The 22,374-nt window shown below is 38.4% G+C and overlaps 4 protein-coding genes and 1 long non-coding RNA gene across 11 annotated transcripts; 2 read left to right on the top strand and 3 right to left on the bottom strand.

Moving 5' to 3' along the window:
* Nucleotides 1-505: 505 nt before the first annotated feature.
* LOC103977086 (protein MAINTENANCE OF PSII UNDER HIGH LIGHT 1) lies at nt 506-3,487 on the bottom strand. Its single transcript, XM_009392503.3, has 3 exons — nt 3,164-3,487; nt 1,787-1,921; nt 506-1,123 (listed from the first exon to the last, which is right to left on the bottom strand). Exons 1-3 carry the CDS (start codon nt 3,335-3,337, stop codon nt 689-691), a joined length of 744 nt encoding a protein of 247 aa, XP_009390778.2. The 5' UTR covers nt 3,338-3,487; the 3' UTR covers nt 506-688.
* A 2,529-nt stretch (nt 3,488-6,016) lies between these two features.
* On the bottom strand, nt 6,017-8,437 carry LOC135632485 (chlorophyll a-b binding protein CP26, chloroplastic-like). Its single transcript, XM_065141095.1, has 6 exons — nt 8,203-8,437; nt 8,008-8,092; nt 7,008-7,058; nt 6,774-6,894; nt 6,526-6,660; nt 6,017-6,404 (listed from the first exon to the last, which is right to left on the bottom strand). Exons 1-6 carry the CDS (start codon nt 8,420-8,422, stop codon nt 6,144-6,146), a joined length of 873 nt encoding a protein of 290 aa, XP_064997167.1. The 5' UTR covers nt 8,423-8,437; the 3' UTR covers nt 6,017-6,143.
* A 518-nt stretch (nt 8,438-8,955) lies between these two features.
* Nucleotides 8,956-14,716, top strand: LOC135581030 (zinc finger BED domain-containing protein RICESLEEPER 2-like). 7 transcript variants are annotated; one of them, XM_065144028.1, is made up of 3 exons: nt 8,956-9,156; nt 9,464-9,512; nt 12,322-14,716. In XM_065144028.1, exon 3 carries the CDS (start codon nt 12,326-12,328, stop codon nt 14,345-14,347), a length of 2,022 nt encoding a protein of 673 aa, XP_065000100.1. In that variant the 5' UTR covers nt 8,956-9,156; nt 9,464-9,512; nt 12,322-12,325; the 3' UTR covers nt 14,348-14,716. The 7 variants fall into 7 exon arrangements, with proteins under 7 accessions (XP_065000100.1, XP_065000096.1, XP_065000097.1 ...); XM_065144024.1 differs by having other exon boundaries at nt 8,956-9,170; XM_065144025.1 differs by having other exon boundaries at nt 8,956-9,170; nt 9,447-9,512.
* Nucleotides 14,717-15,874: 1,158 nt separating this feature from the next.
* On the bottom strand, nt 15,875-17,592 carry LOC103977090 (probable methyltransferase At1g29790). Its single transcript, XM_009392509.3, has one exon. The coding sequence runs from the start codon at nt 17,473-17,475 to the stop codon at nt 16,177-16,179; it is 1,299 nt and encodes a 432-aa protein (XP_009390784.2). The 5' UTR covers nt 17,476-17,592; the 3' UTR covers nt 15,875-16,176.
* A 494-nt stretch (nt 17,593-18,086) lies between these two features.
* On the top strand, nt 18,087-21,744 carry LOC108952368 (uncharacterized). The gene is made up of 4 exons (XR_001977190.2): nt 18,087-18,313; nt 19,505-19,643; nt 21,233-21,314; nt 21,393-21,744. It is a non-coding gene; the product is annotated as an uncharacterized LOC108952368 (long non-coding RNA).
* The last annotated feature ends 630 nt before the right edge of the window (nt 21,745-22,374 follow it).

The following is a 22,374-nucleotide window of genomic DNA, read 5'->3' as shown; positions in this document are numbered from 1 at the left end:
GGAGTTCTATCAGGACATGGTCTATATATAACCTATCATTCCTCTTTACTCACATAGTAAATTAGTATAACCCCAGTTTTGTACCAGTCTGGATTAGAACTGCAGGAGTTGGATATGGAGATTGCAATCCTTGCAACATCTTTTCTCCTGTATATGAATATTTAGATCCTTGTTGCCCATATATGGAGTGAACAGGCAGTGCTTGGAGATCTTCTGTCACTGTGTTATTAGTGTTATTTAGACAAATCTTGGTGAAGGACAAAAAAGAAAAGAAGTAGAGAAACAAGAAAATCCTCAAAACAATGACATAATCTACACGAGATCATGAACATAAAACAGCCAAGTTGAGAAGATGAGCTTCAAACAAATGCAATATTGGACGCTTACATCTCTCTCTCATACCAGTGAAGAATCATGATCACTGCTTTGCTCGACTGCAGTAGAAAGCTTCTGTTCTAGTAATCTATGATCTGTGTTCAGCACTTGTAAATATTTTTCCAAAATGTATCTTAACATAATGCCAACCAAAGTTAGCATCTTCTATATATGACATGCACATTAAGAGCTGGTACATATGATTTGGATGCCAAAACAAGCATTCTCATATTCATTAGCAGATGCAGCTGCATGATACAGCAAAAACAATTGGTGGAACAGAAATTACTCAGTGACTAAAGTGGAAGATTGCTTAGGAAACACTGCTTGCACTTGCACTTTGAGCAACCTGAACTTCAGGAACTGCCTCTGGCTTGCTACCGTCTTCTATAGTTGTCGACAATGGTGACTCGGAAGTTGGGACCAAAGCTTCAACGGTGGAAGAGCTCGAAGATTCAGCAGGAACAGAAGCTTCGACGGGTGCAGAAGTTTGAGGTGCGGCCGGTGCTGAAGCTTCAACAATCTGCACCGGTTTGAACTTGTCGATGTAGTAACTGAGGGGTGGTCCGGAATACTCTGTTGTCTGTACTTGTGGCTGACTTTTGCTGACTTGGAGGAGTATCGACGAGGCTGCAGCAATCGAAATAAGGGCTAAACCAGCATTTATAGCAAGAGTGTTCTCTGATCCTTCAGTTGATGTTCCTGCAGTCCCGGAACTTATTGCACTATCTGCAACGTAAACTGCAGGCTGGAGAACATGGATTTGGTGAGAACGAAAAAAACAGACTTCTTGTTCTATCATCACTTCACTTTATTGATTATACATTAGGATACATTCCAAAACATTTAATTCCTCTCTCTATATATGTATATAATTTGTAGGCCTTATAAGTTTAGCTTGGATAAGTTATTTAGATTTGCATATTTTCTGTACATGATGAATACCTTACAATTAACATGATGTCAATTATATTTGAAGGATACAATGAACCACTGCATCATAAAACAATAAGCCATCTTACAAGATGCTTAAAATTAATTCTCTTCCGGGCTACAAGAAAGATAGATAGCTTTTCTTTTAGCAGCAACACTATTGACTTCATTCATCAATAATCTAGAAGATCAATAGATATAGAAAAGTTCAAAGTTTTTCAGTCAATCACAACCAGCAAGATTATCCTATGCTATTCTGTTGGCCAACATTGACCACTTTGGAACTTGTTAGTCTTTTAGGATGAAGCGTATTTGCATTTTAATAGTTCAAACACAACTTCAGGATTGCTAATTAGGTATAACTTTGTTGTAAGAATTGAAGAACTTTGACAAGCAAATAAGTACATGTACAAACATGATGGTTGTAATGGTTGAGTTTTACTTATCGCATAACTTTTCAGGGGAAAAAACCACAAACCTCAACCGAGTATATGTTTGTTTGTCCAGCAGTATCTTTCTCGACATAACCAGTCCAACCTCGATTGCGAGGTGGGAATGTCCCGACCACTTTTGTTTTCTCGCCGGCTAACCATTCCATGCTGACCTTCCCAACCTACAAAACTTAATGAAATAAGCTTATGCTTTGGTCTATCTTCTTTGCCTTTTAAAGAAATAAAATTAACCATTACTTCATTTCATAAATGAAATAAAGAAGAAATTTTCGAATGCAACAAAAACAACAACAATAATAACAACAACAAAGTTGTAAGTCCAACTATTTGGATTCGGATACACGGTTTTTTTTTTTTTCACTATTGAGAGATATAAAAAAATCATATATTTAGTTAAGCTTAGAGTACTTAAATATTTATTTATAGTTTCTATAAAAATCTTTTTAAGTATTTCTTTACCTCTCACCATACCACTAATATTAATTATTTCACCTCTTTTAACTATCGCATCCGAAGGATTCCTAAGCACATGCGCATATCATCTTAAACAATTTCTCTCATCTTATCCTCTATACCTAATTGTTCACGAATAAAAGTATTTTTTTTCCTATCTTTCTAGTAACTCCACATATCCATCTCAACATTATTATCTCGGCAACACAAAATTTTTATATATATTATTTTTTAACTATCCAACACTCAAATCAATAAAGCATTGTTAGTCTCACAATTGTCTTATAAAACTTTTGAATTCTATGTCAAAATCAAATATGGACTTCGCTACTATGTTCCATAAATCGATATTCACGAGCATATTTCTATTAATTTTTTCGTCATCATTGGTTCTTATACTTATCTTTTGGCACTAAAAGAGGGTCGGAGGCATAGTTTCCAAATTCATCACTCATGTTGTCAATAATGACAAGATTTTTCCTTTCAAGAATAATCCTAGGCACATTATTCATCACTATCTAATCCAAAATCCTTTCATAAGCGACATGTTCTCTTCCCTCGCTGGTCAAAAATCCAATCGTAACAAGCATAGAGATTTGATTACAAAATCCAAAAAGAAACACATATATATACATACATACATTACAAATTGCAGGATATGATTGCATATACTCTATCTCAAAGGTAATAAGCATAGAGGTTCTGATGATTAATAGTCCAGTTATTTGAACTGTCAATTCTGATGATTAATACATCAATGTCACACAATTAATTACATCCTTGCAAGAACCATGTCACACAATTCTGACAAGATCGAGCATGATAAAATGAGGTCCGATAAGATCCAAAGATGCAGGCCTCAGAGGAGTCGAAAACTAGGTGAACACAGCATCAAAAGGGAGGAACTAAATAATGGCATGCGCAGAACAGGAATCAAGCGGACACCATACCTCCTTATCCGGAGCACACTCCTCGGCGTTGCAGTCGGAGTCGTCGGAGCCAGAGGATGCGTTCACGGCGAAGAGCTTCGTGTGCGGTCTCACCCACCGTGGCTTCCTGAAGGTCCTGGGAGAGGGGAAGACGCAGCTGTTGGCGGATATGATGGACTGGGTGGTGCAGGCCATGGCGGCTTATGTGCGGACGCTGTGAAGCAGAAGTCACTCACGGCGGCTGCCCTCCTCCTCTCTCGGTGGCCTCGGTGTATTTGGGAGAACCTTGGAGTTGGATTCTGTGGTCATGTTCGAGTGGGTTTGCGTTGGCCGCGTGGCGTCATCTTCTCTACCGAAAAATGATAGATGAGGAGGAGAGGGAAGATATTACCAGGGATTCTTTTTTTGTGATTTTAAATAATAATAATAATAATAATAATAATAATAATAATAAAATTTCGTATCCTCTAAATTTGAGTTTTGTGCATATATCCATGCAAATTTTATATAAATAATTAATGCTGATCTCTTCTTGATTTGGGATCAAGATTTAGGTTGTGTTATCTCATACTTTAAATTTTTAAAATTTTAATATTATTATAGTGTGACCAATAGTTTTCAAATATTTTCATTAAATAGTGTTTTCTTTCTTTAATGGGCAAACTATAAACAAACTCTATTTTTAGATTTTTTTTTTCTTGAACGTGTCCTCTATTTCCAGAATTCCCAAAAATATTCTTTTTTATAATATTATACTACATTACAGTGCTTTAAACAATATAATTATATATTTAGTGTTTATTTGATATTGTTAAAAACACTATAACATAATATAAAAATATCACAAATATTTTTTATAAAAAATATATAAAAACATTGTGTTGTAGTATTTTTTAACTAAATTATATTTTTTATATTATTAAAAATATTATAATAAGATAAATTCATAGATTGATCCCTAGGAAAAGGAGAATATTCTAGGTATAAAAAAAAGGACGTCATTAGAGAATTCTATAGGATACTTCCTCAAAAAAAAAAATTCAAAAACTAAGTTTTTTTTAATTCACCATTATATTTTCAACATGATATCTTATTTAGCGCTTGACGATGCAACATGACATCACTGATTTATTTAGCGCTTGACAATGATAGTTGACTATGGATCTCATATTAAAACTGTGACACCTTTATCGATCGAACATCTTGTCTCCATTGAGGTAGTCCCGTTGAGGACTTTAATCAACCCATTTTAGTATTAGCATTTGTATGAAAATGAGAGAGCCATGAATGCAACATGATATCACTTATTTATTTAGCGTATGATGATGCTCGTTGACTACAAATCTCATGCTACAATGACACCTTCATCGATTGAACACCTTATCTTCGAGGTAGTCAAGTTGAGGATTTCAACTAACTCATCTCAATGTTAGTGTTCATATGGAGATGATGTGGGTCATGAATGTAGCATGATGTCACTAATTTATGTAGTGCTTGATGGTGATTGTTGACTATGGATCTAGTGCTGCAGCACCGTCATCGATCGAACACCTTATTTCCATCGAGGTAGCCCTAATGAGAACTTCAACTAACTCATCTCATTGTCGACGTTCATATGGAGATGACATGGGCCGTGAATGCAACATGACGTCATTGATTTATTTAGTGCTTGACAGTGATCGTCGATGATGGATCTCATGCTACAACTACGACACCTTCATCGATTGAACACCTTGTCTCTATCGAAATAACCTTGTTGAGGACTTCAACTAACTTGTCTCATTGTCAACATTCATATGGAGATGACATGGGCTGTGAACACATTATAACGTCATTGATTTATTTAGCGCTTGATGATGAACTTCGACTATGGATCTCATACTATAACTATTACACATTCATCAATTGAACACCTTGTCTTTATCGAGGTAGCCCCATTGAGGACTTCAATCTACTCATTTCAATATCGACGTTCATGGACTATGAATGTAGTATGACATTACTGATTTATTTAGCACTTGATGATGATCGTCGACAATAGATCTTATATTACAATTATGACACATTCATCGGTCGAACACCTTGTCTGTATCGATGTAAACCCGTTGAGGACTTCAACCAACCCATCTTAGTGTCAGTGTTCATATGGAGATGACATGGGTAGTGAATACAGCATGACATTACTAATTTATTTAGCACTTGACGATGATCGTCGATAATGGATCTCATACTACAACTATGACATATTCATCGATTAAACAACTTGTCTCTATTGAGATAGCCCTGAGGATTTCAACAAACCCATATCAGTGTTGATATTAATATGGAGATGACATAGATTGTGAATGCAGCGTGACATTACTGATTTATTTAACGTTTGACGGTGACGGTAGACTATGGATCTCATGCTACAATTATGATACCTTCACCGATTAAACACCTCTTTCTTCATTGAGGTAACGCCGTTGAGGATTTCAACTAACCCATCTCAGTATCATGTGGAGATGACATGGGCCATAAATACAACATGATGCCATTGATTGGATCAACATGCTTTGTATTCACTACTCACCAAAACTTTGGTTTTCTATATTTATTCTACATTTATGGTGAGTGAATATTACATTTATGGATGATTATGAAGTTATCATTATAAATATGAACTTCATTATTTTATAAATAATTTATATTTATCAATATTTTTTTTGGGTAAAGGGTAAATGATAAAGTCATTTAAATGAATGAGAAACGATATTTAAATGATAAAGTCATTAAATAATAGCAATACCTGTGCTATTAGTGGACACATCTAACGTCATATGGAAGCAATTTGGCGTCCAAAAGTTTACATTCAGCTGTGACATTTGCAATGACTGCACAGAATGTTTTCGCTGAAACAAGAATTACTTGAAGTATCAAATAACATTTTACATTGCGATGAATGATCTAAGTGGCCAACATGGCATGCAGATCATGGAAGAGAAGAAACACGGCTGGGAGATTACAGGGTTGGAGCTCTTTCAGCTGCTCCAGAGATGACAGTGAGCAAATTGTTTCCAAATGGGTCACTCAGATGTTTGGTGAGGTTCTCCACTGGTCCTTCCCCAGTGACATAGGCCTGCAGGAAGAACCCCAGCATCGCAAACATCGCGAGTCGCCCGTTCTTGATCTCCTTCACCTTGAGCAATGCAAATTGGTCTGGATCATCCGCCAGCCCCAGTGGATCAAATGGACCTCCAGGGTGCAGCTTGTCCTCCAAATCCTACAAACGAATCATCCAATCCTTGTCTAAAGGCAGTAGAAGCAGCAACACTGCCTGCGTTGATGGTTGCTTGCAGTTGCAGTGAACTGATATAAAACACTAGAAAGAAGAAAGTTCTCACCAGTCCATTGATGATTCTGTAGTATTCAGCACCTCCAACAAGCACAATCTCGGCAATGACAGCAACCACAAGATTGATTGGAATGCTCTTCCCAAAGTAGTTCAGTGTGTTCCCATCCAGGAGAAGAGCACCAGTCTGCAAACGCATCGAAAGGCCACCGATTTTGGTTCGAAATGTAGATGAATTAATCTGATTGCGTATGATAGTATTAAGATTGTTGAAGTAAAAAATAAGCATAATTCAAGTACTTTGAACCAGACAGCCTCAGGGCCACAGTTTGCACCAAATTTGTTGAAGGCCTCTGGGATGATGAAGCCAGCTGCACCAAGCATCGCCCACCTTGCATGGATGAGCTCATAAGCTTGGTATCTGCACAATGGAAATAAAGGATTTAGCACCAATGTCTTTCTACTTGATGATGACTTATTGACGTTGAGAAATGTGAGCGAGGGTAGATGACTCAGTTGATATGGTGCACGTACTTGGCAAAATCCTCAGGTTTCTTGCTCAGCCCAAAAGGATCATAGCCATAACTGCAACAAGGTCAGAATATAATTCCTTTAGATCTTAGAAATTTTTAGTATAACATGCTCTGATCAAATAGAATTGAGTTCTCAACAGAGCATATATTTTGTAGGTAAATCATCTTGGCCATAGTTTATCTCAATTTTTCTACGGATGTCTAAATGCAGATCATACTGAGATTGTTTCTGGTGAGACATCAATGCCCAGAAATTGGTCCTTAATTCTACTTTAAAAAAAGTATAACAGCAACAAGGAATGCATATTAAACAACTTATCTGTAGAAATTAAATTAAACTTTGTATTTAGAGAAGAAGTTGGTTTAAGAGTTTTGGTAAAATTAGGATTTCTATCAGGACATGGTCTATATATAACCTATCATTTTTTTTAACAAGAGTAACAATAGAAATTGAGAGGGGGGAAGACAGAGATTAATAGAACTACTGTAATAAATGGATGTTTCTAGTTATCAGTACCTCTTTTCTTCACTTCATTATGAATTATTGAAGCCTACCATTCTTCTAAATGATTTTCCAATATTGTCATCTGTTAAGAGCTTATACATATTTGAGATATTACATACGGTTCACTCATTTTTATTTAGTTTGATCATAAATTAATTTTAACTGACTTATGTAGCTCTTATAGGTAATTCTACTTGGCTTCAATTACTGAGCCCATATGATTCAATATATATATATATATATAATCAAATTTTTATCCACATTGCTCTAATATCATGTCTGATTTTTTTTTTCTTTTTAAAGAATTCAAATCATAATGAATCTTGTTAGGATACTCAAATTTCCGGAAAAAAACAACAATATCCTCTATAGTCAATATCTAATCTGATGATTTAGACAAGTGTAGACCTAGATAAGTGAGATAAATTTCACCTGTTCTTGTTCATTGATAATGAGGAGGATTTAACATGCAACAGGAAAATCCACTTAAACTTACTCTCCCGGAACTTCTCCATTGAGATACTCTGGAATCTCAGATCGGTCCAGGAGGCCTTCCGGCAAGAAAATTCTTCTGTCAGGACCTGCAATTGGATGTTGGAGTGCATGATTCGATCAAACAGTCATAAACATCATGAACTCAAAGCTAATCGTAAGCCCAGAAACATTGGAAGAGAGAAGGTTGTTGTCTCACCATACCACTTGGCGAGCTCCTCATTGGCCGGAGCAGCAGCAGCAGCTGCCTTTCGCTTGGCAGGAGCCGCCGCCTTCTTGGAGAAGAGCGCGACGATCTTGGACGAACCGGACGAGGGCGCAGCGGCGGCGCGAGCCGGGGCGGCTGCGCTGAGGCGTGTGCCGAGGATCTCGGACGCTCCGAGGGAGGCCGCCGCGGTGGCTGCTGCGATGGATGCCATGGTCTGTGGAGGAAGAAGAGAGGGGGAGTGAGGGGGGAATAAATGGTGGGAATGGTGACTGTGGTGGGCCCACGTTGGATCCATGTCCGAGGGCTGTGATTGGCTGTGAGCCCACACGGTAATCTATTGCTAAGATCAGGATTGATCTGGTTGGGTGACGTGGCAGATGATGATGTTGACATGGACCAATCCTGGCCTCTCATCCTTATAGTGGATAGAGTGACATAGCTGACATGAATTCCAACCATTGCCAAGTGCTGATGGCCTCTGATCCTTATAGAATCGCACTTCAGAGAGCACAGATCAATTAAATAGGGTAAGATAAAAGGCTCAGTCATGCATTGGGTCCCAAATCACCCTTTATCATCATGCCATCAACCCATCCCAAAATTTTGTTCATGTTGCACTAATCTCAACGTAGAGAAGAAAACCTAATCAAACCCGATCTCCCCCCTTTGCACCACCAACAAATCGAACCCATAGGCCGGTCCACAAGAACCGAACCGGGAGAGGTATAAAAGGAGGCCCACGGGTTCGGCCCATGGGTAAACCCTAAGGCTTCGCGAACCGAGGGCGGCGCCCGGCTCCTCCTCCAGCGCTGGCCCAAACCCTAACCCTATCACTCGAATCCCGGCCGCCGCTCGCCGCCGTCCTCGCCCCGGGGCGGCGCCGCCGTTAGATCGCCGGGCGATCTCCACATATTGCTTTTCTCGAAGCCTCTCGAGGGATCTAAGGCGGGTTCCTGACTGTATGCCTCTTCTCCTTCTTCCATGAATCCTTCTGGCGTAAATCTCTCTTCATTTGGAGTTGTACTGGTGTTTCGTGCTATTTTATGTTTGTGTCACTTCGTTTAGGAAATCTTCTTGTTGTTTTAGAGTGTTTCTTGGTTGTGTGTTTCCTGCTGCTTCTTTCGTGATCTACTGTGAGACGCCTCGAAAGATTCTTTTTTGATGTGTTTGCTTGTGTTTTTAGCTACGGGTAAGCATTAAAAGATTGTCACGTTGTAAAATATTCTTTTGTTCAGCGGATTTCTTTTTTCAGGTTTTTCCAATCTCTGTTGCGATCCTACTGCTTCGTGTTTAGCTGCAAGGTATATTCTTATTCTTTGGTTTGGTGTTTGTTTGAAGTTTTACTCTGTAGACTTTCCGAAATATAAATCTATTAAATAACGTATTTTTTGAAACTGGTCATAAGGTAATTACGCTTGAGGTTTCGGAAATATAAATCTATTCAAGAAGGGATTTTGTGTGGGAAAACTTTTTTGATGATCTGTTGCTGTCTGTTGCTACGGTTTTGGGTGGAGTTTAAGTAATGTAGATCTTTGGCGGCATTCTTATTGTTGAGATTATATGTGATCATGCGCTCTTTAGAAAAGAGAAGCTGCATAGTTCAAAAATATTTTTGCATAAGCGGACAGTGTATAAAGTTGTGATGAGAAATGGATTTCACGTGATTGAGTTTGGTTGCAATCGTGTACAACTTTTTAGTCATGATTATGATGGTATTCCAGCGTAATGTAGCATTTATTCATTAAGAAATGGATTTATTTCATATCTCACCTGGTAGTAATCTGTAGAATCAAATTTTCATAAATTTGATGATTAGGGGAAGAAAGATCGCCCAAGTTGATACTTTATTATTATCAACTGTTTAATGTTTATTCTAGATGTAATTCTTGTGTCAGTTTCCAAGTTCTCAACTGTCCTCATTTGTACAAAACACAGGTGTAAGCAGCTTTTTGTCTTGTATCAGTTATGAGTCATACATTTTGTGTGTCTCATGATGTTCTGCTACCTTAGTTCTTCAAAGTGTCCAATTAAATTAACTGTTAAATCAGAAATTGCTCAGCATTCCATCTAGGGATCTGTTTAAACAATTAAAAAGCATGTCAGATGGATAATTTTTTTCGACGAGTTAATATGTTAGTGAAGTATTTGACAATTGTCTGTAGCAGTACAGTTTACACTGCACAAACTCTTATTAATTTGATGAAGTCATCTTAAACTCTTTACGCTTATCCAAGTTGAACAAGGTTCCAGAGAAAAGAAATGAAGCACTGACATAATTCTTGGTTCCAAGTAAGACAAGGAAGCAGTGACATTTGTGTATGCCTGCCTTACAATGCTTCATAATGATAGGGATTTAAATCCCAAGTAGTTGGAAATCAAATCTTTGTGTCACTGTCTTGGTGTGCAGGGCTTGGTATGTCAATTTTACACAGGTCTGTATCTTCAGAACATTAACCAAGCAAATTTATTCGGTGAATGAGCTTTAAATTTTTGTCATCACGTAATATTTTGTGTATCAATGCAAAAGTTGCAGAAAGGAGCTCATTCCAGTTGCAAATGGCCCTTGTGGGCTTGATTGATGTTGTGAGGATTTATCTTTTTACTGATAGAAAAGGAAACAAAGAATTTTGTGTTGCATGCTATTTTTTATCATCATCTATTAACAAGCAAAGGATGCTGAACTTTTTAATCTTTGTCCTTTCTCCTTAAGATTCATCGAACTGGAAAGTTATCCAAAAAGAGTGGTAGGTCTTTAACAACTTTTTGACCCATATTATGGCAGCACCGTTTGCATTTCTGTTGTGCTATATTACTGTTGCATGTAAAGGCATCACAATCTTTTACCTTATGAATTATAAGTGGATACCATATCATTCATCGTTTTTTCTTTTTTATTGTATCATTCATGTTACACTCATCTAATTGGACTGTTAACTTATATCGAAATCTTTCCCGTAAATATTATAGCTTCTCAATTTACTTCATTAACTTTCTCACTAAAAGCACATTTCTATGACACATGCCATTCCTTTTTGTTATTTGTTTAATTTGTGAAATGGGTGGTGTAGTCAACTGTTTGAAGCTTGTTAACATTTATTTATTGTTAATTTGGAAAAATCCTATCTGCCTTTAATCATGAACTATGTTTGGTATTTTGCAACTCAAGTTCAGAAAATCCACGTATTGATATCTTTGGAGAATGCCTCAATGAGAAAGATCATCTGGCTTTGGGACTGCACAGAACCTCTTGAAATCTGCTATAGTTATAATATGTTCATCTTTGGAACCTTTGGGTTTTTTGGGTGTTGAATAATCTTTTCACAATAATATAATTTATTTATTTATTTATTTATTTTAGCATTGTGCTTCTAGTTTTATTTGTTTCACTTCCTATTTCATATATGTTTGCCGTAGTAGAATTCGACTTCCATTATCTTTGATGTTCCTAGTAATTTGAATGATTTGTTTCTCCCACGTAATTTTCTCTGTTGACTTTTTTCTAGTTTATTCTAGTTTTGTTTAGCTCTAATCATTGCTCTGTTGTCCATATAAGTTGCACCTTCTTTCATTGCAATGCCTGATGCCATCTCAGGTTCATAATTCTTGGCAAAGGGAGCATCTTGCATCTCGACTTCTTTCTGTTCATCATTCCATCTATGTAAGAAATGCTGCATGCATCACAGCTAATTTTTTTTTCTCCCATCCATGAAGATCATACATCGAATAAAGGTTTTCTTTTTCTGGTAAAAAGGTCTGTCTGTCAAATATTGTAGTCATATATTGATCTTCTAGAGTCTCTACTTGTTATGTTTATCGTATATGATCACTTTATTCTTAGTCCACACAAACATCGTGTTTTTCACTTATGTGAATTGAGGACCTTCTGTTGTAGTTTCATATTAGATAATTGTATCGTAAATGATTCAAAGATCTTTTTCTGTTATCTATTATGTTGGATTGTTTAAGGTTTGGAAATTATGTCACAGTGTTGTATTGGTATAGTCATGAAACCCTTATTTCTGTGCTATTTAGATTTCCGCTAAATGAATTGGACTTAATGATATCATTTTCCTTTATGAAAGCAAACTATTGTATATTTAATTTATGCAGAACAATGGAAGCTAGTGATGCTGAGCCCATGAACACAGAAATAACACCACCAACTTCAAGGCGCAGGAGAAAGAAGTCAATGGTGTGGGAACACTTTACTATTGAAACTATATCCGGTAGTTGTACACGGGCTTGCTGCAAACTATGCAAACAAACCTTCGCATACAGTAATGGCTCAAAAGTAGCAGGTACTAGCCACCTCAAAAGACACATTGCTCTGGGTTCCTGTCCCAAAATTAAAAATCTGGAAAAGCAACAGCTTGCTCTTACTTCGGATACAAAAGCTGATGGAGATACAATTGAGCCAACCAAAAGACGCTACAGAACATCTAGCTTTGGGTACGCTTTTGATCAGGAACAGAGCTGCGCATATCTTGCAAAGATGATAATTGTTCATGAATACCCACTTCATATGGTTGAACACCCTGCATTTCTGTCATTTGTTCAAAGTATCCAACCACGATTTAAGATGATTGATGTCAACGCCATGGAAGGTGAAGTCTTATCTGTATATCACAAGGAAAAGCTTAACCTCATGCAGGTCTTAGGAACTTTACCTGGAAGGATCAGCCTAACTATAGGTTTGTGGACAACTAGTCAGACTCTTGGTTATATTTGCCTTAGTGGGCAGTACATAGACCTTGACTGGAAGTTGCATAGAAGAATGCTTAATTTCATGATGGTAGCGTCTCCTCATTCAGAAAATGCTCTTAGTGAAGTTATTAGTGTTAGTCTTTCAGATTGGAATATGAAGACTAAGTTGTTCACTATCACTCTGGACAACAATTGTTCATCACATGACATCTATAGTGCTAATCTTAGAGATCATCTCTCGAACAAGAACACACTTGTGCTGAAAGGTCAGTTGTTTGTTGTACGCTGTTATGCCAATATCCTGAATGTAGTTGCCCAGGATGTGATTGCTTCAATTCATGGTATTGTGTACAACATCCGGGAGAGTGTGAAATTTGTAAAAGCTTCTCCAGCTCGTGAAGAAAAATTTTCTGAGATTGCCTTACAAATTGGAATTCCTGGTACAAAAGCTCTTTCTCTTGATGTTACAACATTATGGAACACGACTTATATCATGTTGGATGCTGCCTTGGAATACAAAGAGGCATTCACTTTCTTAGAAACATGTGACGATAACTATAATGAAGCACCATCAGCTGATGACTGGAAGAAGGTGGAGGTTGTTTGCACATATCTGAAACTTTTGTATGAATCTGCAAACACAGTCATGGCGACAATAGATCAAACTGCAAATATATTTTTCCAGGAAGCTTGGAAAATCCAGCTAGAACTGACTAATGCAACATTGAGTCAAGACCTGATGGTGAGCAGCATAGCTAAGGAGATGCATGAAAAGTTTGACAAATATTGGAAAGATTGCAGCCTTGTTTTGGCACTCGCTGTGGTGATGGACCCTCGTTTCAAGATGAAGCTTGTTGAGTTCAGTTTCGCAAAGATTTATGGTGAAGATTCTGCCAGATACGTCAAGGTGGTTAATGATAGTATTCATGAGTTATATATCGAGTATGTTGCGCAGCCACTTCCTCTGACTCCTGCATATATAGATCAAGGGGAGGCCAACCATGTAAATGGCAATGACAACAATCCGCATACAACTCCAAATCCCATGGGAGATGGGCTTCTAGACTTTGATATCTATCTTTCTGAGACGGCAGTGAATCAGGCAACAAAGTCCGAGTTAGACCAGTACTTAGAAGAGTCCCTTGTCCCACGTATCCAAGGGTTTGAAATCCTGAACTGGTGGAAGCTCAACAATCTCAAGTATCCAATTCTATCCAAGATGTCTAAAGACATATTAGGCATTCCAGTGTCCATTGTGGGTACAGGATGTTCCATTTTTGGCTCAGGGACTGGAAGCAGAGTACTTGATGAGTATCGGAGTTCCTTACGTCCAGAGACAGTGGAGGCTCTCTTTTGTGCGAAAGATTGGCTCCAGTATTTACCCACCTTTACAGAGTCACCATCAACCATGTTTGCCAAACTGGAATTCTAGCTTATCCATTAAAATATGTCTATTGTAGCATTATGGATAAGTGCATGATTAGACAAGGTTTGTCACCTCTGACTGGTATTTTGAGATCAGGAAATCGGATTCTACAGCCAACTGTTTCTCCATTACCTTAACTTATCTGTAGTCTCCATTAGCATGTTTTACTCTTGTCCAAGATTTCATCTTCTGAGGCTGCTGCTGATTTGCTGTTAGTGATTATCCAGGATATACTATTTGGTAATGCCATGTAGCCTAGATATGTATATTTGTGTTTCGATCTTAGAGTATGCCCTTTCTCTCTATTATCAAGGGGTCATATGCCAGTTGACAATGTCTGATCAAATATATTTGTATGCTTGATATTTCTCTCTATTATCAAGGGTTTGTAGGTTGCATGTATAGGCCTTTAAGACAGTGCAGTTGTCTTAGAGAATCAAATTCCAAGCCGAATTCTAGTACCTGCTTTTCCGTTGTTTTCTGTTTTTTAAAATTGTTTCGGCAAGCATAATTGTTCAATTGTTTGTACAAGGATTCAAATCTACACACTTATCCATTATGTTTGATTTGGCCTAATCCCTTTCTTTATAGGACTGTCTTTACATTATCTGCTCTTGCTGTTCATCGAGCATCAATGTGGATAGCACATCTTATTTCTCACCTCATGACCTTTATACGACCTTGATTCACAGTTAATCAAATCCTTTTCACAGTCAATGAATAGTTTAGTTGAGAAAGTTGAATTCAACAAAATTGAGAGTGCTTATTTGTTTCTTCCAAATTCAGAATTATGAATATTTTTCTTCTATTACAAGTTTAGGACTTTTGTTTTATTTATTTATTTTCCTTGGTTCTTCCAAGGTCTTGAAACATTTCAAGCCTTAATTGAAATTATGAACATTCAAGTGATCATACAGAATGTGAGTTTGGTTGTATTCTCTTAATTAACTCTTTTTTTTTTCCTGTGATTTAATTTATATAAATTTAATTTGTGATATTTGTCAAATGCTTAAGTCAAGATGAATTGAATTGATATTAGTGGATTGATAACTCTAGAAAAATAATGAGATGTAGGGAACATAAAATGTTAAGGTCATAAAGGGTTTTTTTGTTGATTCTCATTGGATGACACATTTCCGATGCTACTCAGGTGAACATGTAAAATGCATAAACCTAAACTGTTTTATTTGGATGACCTATTTAATTAGTTTAACTTGAATTTATTTTTATTTACAAAATTGTTGAAGGATAATAACGTAAAAGACTCTACTAATCTATCTATTAATCTATTTGAGTGTCTACTCTATTACATTTTCTTAGTTTTTGTCATACAATCCAATTTCCTCTAATATCTTATATTACTTAAAAATATCATATAAATATCAAATATGAATGATATAGTTGGTTGTCATAAACATACAAACATATGAAAAAAAAAGTCCAACAACTATAAAGATTATTAAAAAAAATTAATTTCTTATGTAAAATTGGTTTTATTTTCCTAATTCATATATAATTGATGAAAGTAATAATGTTCTTCGCATTGTTTGTTATTAAGTTCATTAGTAATAACATGTAAATTCTAGACATAAATTTAGATGTCACAAGTACGCCTAAATCATTGTATACTTGTGCGGGGAAGAAGAATAGTAGAAACAATAGTGAACTCCTTAGAGAAGTACATGGACGAAGGCAAACTGGAAGCACAGTGACAAGTTCGAGTTCTTCTACTGAGCTCGTATGTCCCAATTGCTGATGAAGCTAACAGTTTACTCCCTTAATGCCTCTCTCTAATCTTTGCACTGTTCTGATTCCCTCGTGGAAGAAGAGGTCAATCAAGTGTTCGTCGTGGTCATGGGCCTCTCGAGCAGAGCCGATAGGTACCACTCATTCTTCTCGATCCCCCGGTCGAGCTTGCGGCCGGTGACCCAACGCAGGTTGTTGAAGCCGACGCGCTCGATCATGGGCACGTAGGTGGCGTTGAGCTGCTCCCCTGTGCAGAAGAAGTGGTCCAGCCAGAACAGCCCGCCCGGCCGCAGCACCCTGTACACGTCGTACAGCGCGAACTCCAGCATCGGCTCCGGGATCCAGTTGCTGAGGACGTGCATCGAGTGCACGATGTCGAGGGTGTTGTCGAAGAAGGGCAGGCGGTGGGCGACGCTGATGTGCATCGGCAGCAGCCCCCGCGAGGCGATGAAGCTGTTGAACGGCCCGTCGAAGTCCATGGTGGTCGACACCACCGTCACACCACGCTCCCTCATCCGCGCCGCGAACGTACCGCTCCCGCCGCCGATGTCCAGCCCGATCCGCACCGTCCCCTTCGGCTTCGTCGCCAGCACGCCGTCCATGCCGAAGTCGAGCCCGCCGCCGTCAGCGAGCCACCGCGACTTCTCCCGCCCCTTCAGGTTGAAGCAGTCGTTGCAGTCGTGGGATCCCCTGCCGCGACCGCGGTTGACGAGGCAGCTGTAGTTCTTGCAGGCGTACGCGTCCCACACGACGCTGGTGTCCGGCGGCGTGGACCAGAGGCTCTCCGGCAGCGCCGCCGGCTCGACGTAGCCCTTGGGCGACACCGGGACGCACCGGCGGCGGGGCAGCGGCTCGCAGCCCTTCAGCATCAGCCGCTGCGCGAACGCGCCGTCGCTCGGGCACTCCTTCCCCACCTCGTACGACATGTACCTCGTCAGCTCCTCCTGGAACAGCCGGCAGGCGAACCCCAACGTGGGGAACAGCTCATCGGTGCCGAGGTTGTGGTTGTAGCCCAGGGGGAGCTTGTGCGGCCCCGCCGCCAGCTTCAGCTCCCCGAGGAGCTCATCTGGCCACCCGTCCAGATCGTCAGAGGCCGCCTGGTCGCCGTGGCGGCGGCCGAGCTCACTGAGGAGGGCCTCCAGGAGGCCGCTGGCGGTCTCCAGCCGGCGCCGAAGCTGCGCGTGCTCCTCGCGGCTCTCTGAGAGCTTCAACCGCGTGGAGTTGAGCTCCCGCGCAAGTGCATCGGAACCACCCACGATCGCGTAGTTGGCGCCGGAGAAGAAGTAGACAGAGAGCAGGTTGGTGGAGACGACGAGGAGCAGGACCTTCAGCTTCGATCGGAAGAAAACCGGCAGACGCCAAGCCTTCTTCTCTTCAGCGCTTCCCATGGTGACTTACAAGGCAATGCAGCAGCAACGTGAGTCTACATATATCACCATCGTTGGGGAGATCAAGCAGTACTCTTTATGCCGAAGCAATGGAGACTAAAGAGAGGAGATTAATATATCTGCTTCATGGGAAGGTGGCCTTCCACTACTTCGCCCCAACGCGCAAAGTAATATGGTTGCAAGCTCCGGATTCCATCGGTCAACGTGTTCTGGTCTACGGGGAAGTGGAACCCGGCGGTGGCGGCGCTCGAGGTGGAGTCAACGTAGTTATCCTATTGCGCCATTCCAAGTGTCATCGACAATAATAGTCCATCAAATTATATATATATATATATATATTTAAAAAGAATAACTTTTGTAATTATCCTTCTTAATTTCATGTTGAGTAATCGATGAATCAAGTAACCGATGAAAATGATCAAGAGGATTTGACGCATTAAAAGATTTTAATATTTATATATATTTTAATTCATTTACCTAAGTTTCTTGGAGGGATGACATATATCTGAAGGGACACATGAGAGGATAGATAGATAGAGTAAGAACTCCTTGTTCAAGGAACATGTGATGCATTGGCTCGATGTGGAACAGTAGCACTAGTCCTACAATGGATGGTGGTGGTATGGCACAGAATATAGATAAAAATGTACTTGCTATCGAAGACAACGCATCTATCTGTCTTGGAAAATATCCATCCTTCATCATTCCTTATGCACGGAATTAATTGATTTGACTTTGGATCTTGAGCATAGGGGAAGCCAAACACCACAGCTGTATGGTTCTCATGCCCCATCATAATCTGGTGGACGTGGGGAATGGTTTTCTGCTACTAAATCAGGTAAAGATATTTCTATGTTCGTCTTATTCTTTTGCATAATTTCGTTTGGAACATTGGAAATTGCCTAGGTTTCTGTGATTAATAGCTAAAAATCTTGTTCAGAGGTTGGCCTGTTTAACTGTTTTACTGAGTACTGATCCTGTAAGAGTTTTGACGGTGCACGGCTACTGTTCGACGTAAGTCCGTCCTGTCCTTGGATTTGGATTTTTGGACGGATATTTTGTGTCCCGAAAAGTCTCTCCTGAAACTTTCTCATCCTGTGAGGCTCTCTCATAAGAAAAAAACAACTCGATGGGGAGGATTTTTCATTATGTTAATTTATTAAAAACTTTGATTTGTGTTCTCTGGGCACATGTTCCAGGCTGCTGATGTCTCAGAAATTTTTCAACTGGATTTTGTAAGCACAGCAAGACCAGTGCAATGTATATGATGGCTTTGAATTGTAGGTCTGGTCGTGCGAGTGGTTCCCCATAACCTTTTGATCATATGGATGTTGGGAATTTTCATTAGGCAAACTCTTAAATCATAAACAAAACTGTGACGATCATTCTCTGTTATATTAGGCAATGCCTCATTATCATGAGAGATCCTCCATAGGAAGAGTATGATTAGCTTTTAGATAAATGAGGATAAAACAAATGGGCAATTTTGCATGGTGTTCTTGATATTGTGTGCCACCTACAAACAACCAGTTATCCTGGTGGTGTATATCAAGGTCTAATTCCAATAAGGTTGAGGTTTAAAACCCTCATTAGGCATCCCGTGTGCCCATTACTCCCTGACTGGAGTCTGAGACTCCCATAATAATCTGTGTTTTGATAGCATAATAATATAATCCATTAGTAAAATGAAGAATCTAATTAGAAAAATATTAATTTCCATCATATTTGTTATTTGAAAAAATCAATTGCATCTTCAGCCTCATTTGATTGAAGAGTCTTTGATTAGCTCTTGACATTGTTGAAACCAATCAAATTTAGTATTCTCTGTCGAATTATTCCTCAGTTTATTATTTTTTAATGTAGAATGGCAATAAAACGAATAGATGATGGGCACGAATATAAAAGCATTGATGCATGCAAATAACTGCAATGAGAAAATGTTCTATGTTGAATTTTGAGCTTAGCTGAAGAAGATTAAGATTGCCATCTATGGTAAAAGTTATATACTTGATTTGCATTTGTGGTGTAGATCGTTCTATGTCCTCTTATTCAACACTGATAATGAGTTAAAGAGGGAAGAAAGAAGAAAGTGATATGGAAACGGATTCTCCATTTCTTGGTTCAAGCTGAGATTCTGGTGCTGCAGATGAGTTAAACAGGGTTTACAAGTATGTTTCTTTTCACATTTGCCTTGGCATTAGATTTTTCTGTTATTTATGTTGTTAGCATATATCACCACTGCACTTGCAATAATATGTTCTAAAATTTCTTTCCCTGAATTGTGGAGCACTTTGTCATGACATAATTAACTAAAGATTAACTGATAACTTGATACTAGAATAGAAACATGACCATCACAGGTTGGGCTAAATAATGTGAAAAAGGTGAGGGCATAGGACATTTTCTGATGCCTACTCAGGCATAACCGTGATGTTACCATCTGTGTATGTTAATCCAATTCTTGAATAATGACATGTCTTAGAATTTTTATGCCGCAGATTAATCCTTAAGGACACGGGGAACATAGTCATTAAGGTTATTATGAATTGACAATAATTAAGTATCCTTTACATGCTTTGATAGTCATCTATTTCTAAAATAACCATGTAGCATAATTTCAATTTCCTTTATCACTTCCAACCTTCTTTCTTCCCTTTTAAACTGTCAATTTTTTCCTCATGTGTAACCCTCTAATTCTTAGGGGTTCTTTAAATCCTATAATGCTTTAACTAACTTGTGTCATATAAGATGAAAATTTTATGCACATCTTTTTCTATCAGAGTGTAGGGATCAACCTTGGATTTCCTTCCTAGCAAATGATGGGATGAGAACGGTATTAACTTGAGTTTGATTGTAATCCGGAATATTCAGGGTAAACATTTAAAGCATAAATTACTATAAATATTACAGATTTTATGCAGGATAAAATGTTGGCAATAAACCATATTGCTTTATTCTTGTGGAGATCAAAATGGGAGCTGAATATATGTCAAATCCGGAAAGGATATGAAATTGAACCAAGGTTTTCTGCAGTTGTGCTCATCAATGGTAGAACAAGTGATTGATAAGAAATTGAAACTTGGATGGGATACTATTGATCAACTAAACCAAATACTTGTAATGTCCATAAATGGACTAGAAGACTAACTATTCAGTACTTGTAATGTCCAAAATACTTGGTAGTCATGCCAATGCAACTGCTGGATTGCAGGTTGATCAGGCAAGCAAGCCCCTAAATTGCAAGTAAATCAGCAATGATGGATTAAGAGCTTCACTTGGTGAGGCCCTAAGAAAGCTAACAAAATTCAAAATGGAACAAATAAGAAAGAGAGATAGAATCTTCTGAGGTAACATCATGGCTATTCTTCCATTCCAATGAATACCTCTTCAAGATTAGTTCTATCACAATTGTATCTTACATTGTTGATTAACAGACAAAAAAAAAAAAAAATCCTATTCTTGTCAAAATTATCATTGAATTGGGACTTTTAAGTTGACAAATGAAAGCTCTGTAATGAGTAGTACTACTTGACCCTTCTTGTTGCTGTTTGTCACATTGAACTTTGCTAATTAGGTCTCCACATTTAGTTCACATGATAGAAGGCAGTTTATTTCATTTTCTCATCTCCTTATATGTGCTTTCATGATGAAGATGCTCTCTAAACAACACTTTTGTCTATTTCCCCTTGTCAAGATTCTTTCTACTAGTCAACAAGTTTTTTGGATCTTCCTCTCATGCTTAATATTGCTTGACTAGGAATTTGGCACCAACTTTGGACAGTTCACTACATCGATACAAGGAACGCAAGGTTTCTAGGATGCATCTTGAGGTGGTGAAGGTGATGCAAGCTTTGTGGTTCATTGATTGTTCTCCAGCAATTGCTGTGATAGGAAAATGAGTAATTTTTTCCTGACAGGAGCTTGAGGCTGCTATGACATCTTCACCAAAGATTGATATGATGGTGTAGAAGACTAGCATGTCTCCAGGAATGCAGCAATAATCCAGCTATCAATCTCATGGTCAAGTATTGCTTGTAGAAGCGTGGATACTATCTAACATCATGGTGGCCATGGTCCATACCTGAATTATTGTTGTGAGCACCTACAACTACTCAACACCTGTTGCATAAAACAATATTTTATGGTCATGATCTAGTATGGTCTCTTCCAATTTAAGATTCCATGTTCCCTTGGTTGATGTTAGATCAACCATGGACTAGTGCATTGTGAGACTGTGAGAATCTAAATTATTATAACTCTTGTATGTGTGATATGAGTACTGGATTTTTATAAGCTTTATTCCTTTTCATTGTATAATGGTGAGATAGATTTTGTATTTTTTATTTCTGTATTGTAATGAGACATAGACAAGCTATGCTAGTAATAGAATGTGCCAATAGAGTGTTGTGTTGGAACTAAAGCAAGGTGGTGTCACATGGTTTCAGATGTACCAAATGCTAATTTTATGAGGAGCATGTGATATGCCCCACAAAGGTTCCTTCATTTGGTTGTTGAGATGGGGACATCACCACAATGAGTTGAGAAATCTATGTCAAGCTCAATCATTGGACACAACAACTATTAACCCCAGTAATAAAACTATTGTTATCAGATTGGACATATTCAGAATTAGATGTGCAATGAACCAATGCATATTCCTAAAATATGCAAACTTATTTAGATTAATTTTCATTGAATCTTTACTACCCTTTTAAATTTTTTTTAAGATGTGGAGTGATTTAGGTAGATAAAATTATATTGTTTGTGATAATTGTTGAATGGATTGTGGTTAATTTCTCCAAGTACATCAATGAGCATAAGCCAAGCTTGACTCTGTCTGTGTTGTTTAATCTCAGCTTAGAGCTGTTTCTAGAGATCAAATCTGTGAGCAAGTCCAAC

This window comes from Musa acuminata, chromosome BXJ3-3 (assembly GCF_036884655.1).
Source record: "Musa acuminata AAA Group cultivar baxijiao chromosome BXJ3-3, Cavendish_Baxijiao_AAA, whole genome shotgun sequence".
Taxonomy (NCBI): Eukaryota; Viridiplantae; Streptophyta; class Magnoliopsida; order Zingiberales; family Musaceae; genus Musa; species Musa acuminata.
Note: the sequence above shows the minus strand (reverse complement) of the source record. Positions and strands in the feature narration are given on the sequence as shown.

Bases quoted from the DNA above. Each gene is read 5' to 3' on its own strand.
- LOC135581030 (XM_065144027.1), top strand. From the start codon at position 12,326: ATGGAAGCTAGTGATGCTGAGCCCATGAACACAGAAATAACACCACCA.
- LOC103977086 (XM_009392503.3), bottom strand. From the start codon at position 3,337: ATGGCCTGCACCACCCAGTCCATCATATCCGCCAACAGCTGCGTCTTC. The intron at 1,922-3,163 runs GTATGGTGTCCG...TAAGTTTTGTAG, and splicing joins AGTGTGCTCCGGATAAGGAG to GTTGGGAAGGTCAGCATGGA. The intron at 1,124-1,786 runs GTTTGTGGTTTT...CATGTTCTCCAG, and splicing joins CAAACATATACTCGGTTGAG to CCTGCAGTTTACGTTGCAGA.
- LOC103977090 (XM_009392509.3), bottom strand. From the start codon at position 17,475: ATGGGAAGCGCTGAAGAGAAGAAGGCTTGGCGTCTGCCGGTTTTCTTC.
- LOC135632485 (XM_065141095.1), bottom strand. From the start codon at position 8,422: ATGGCATCCATCGCAGCAGCCACCGCGGCGGCCTCCCTCGGAGCGTCC. The intron at 8,093-8,202 runs GTGAGACAACAA...ATCCAATTGCAG, and splicing joins GGAGCTCGCCAAGTGGTATG to GTCCTGACAGAAGAATTTTC. The intron at 7,059-8,007 runs GTAAGTTTAAGT...ACCTTGTTGCAG, and splicing joins AATGGAGAAGTTCCGGGAGA to TTATGGCTATGATCCTTTTG.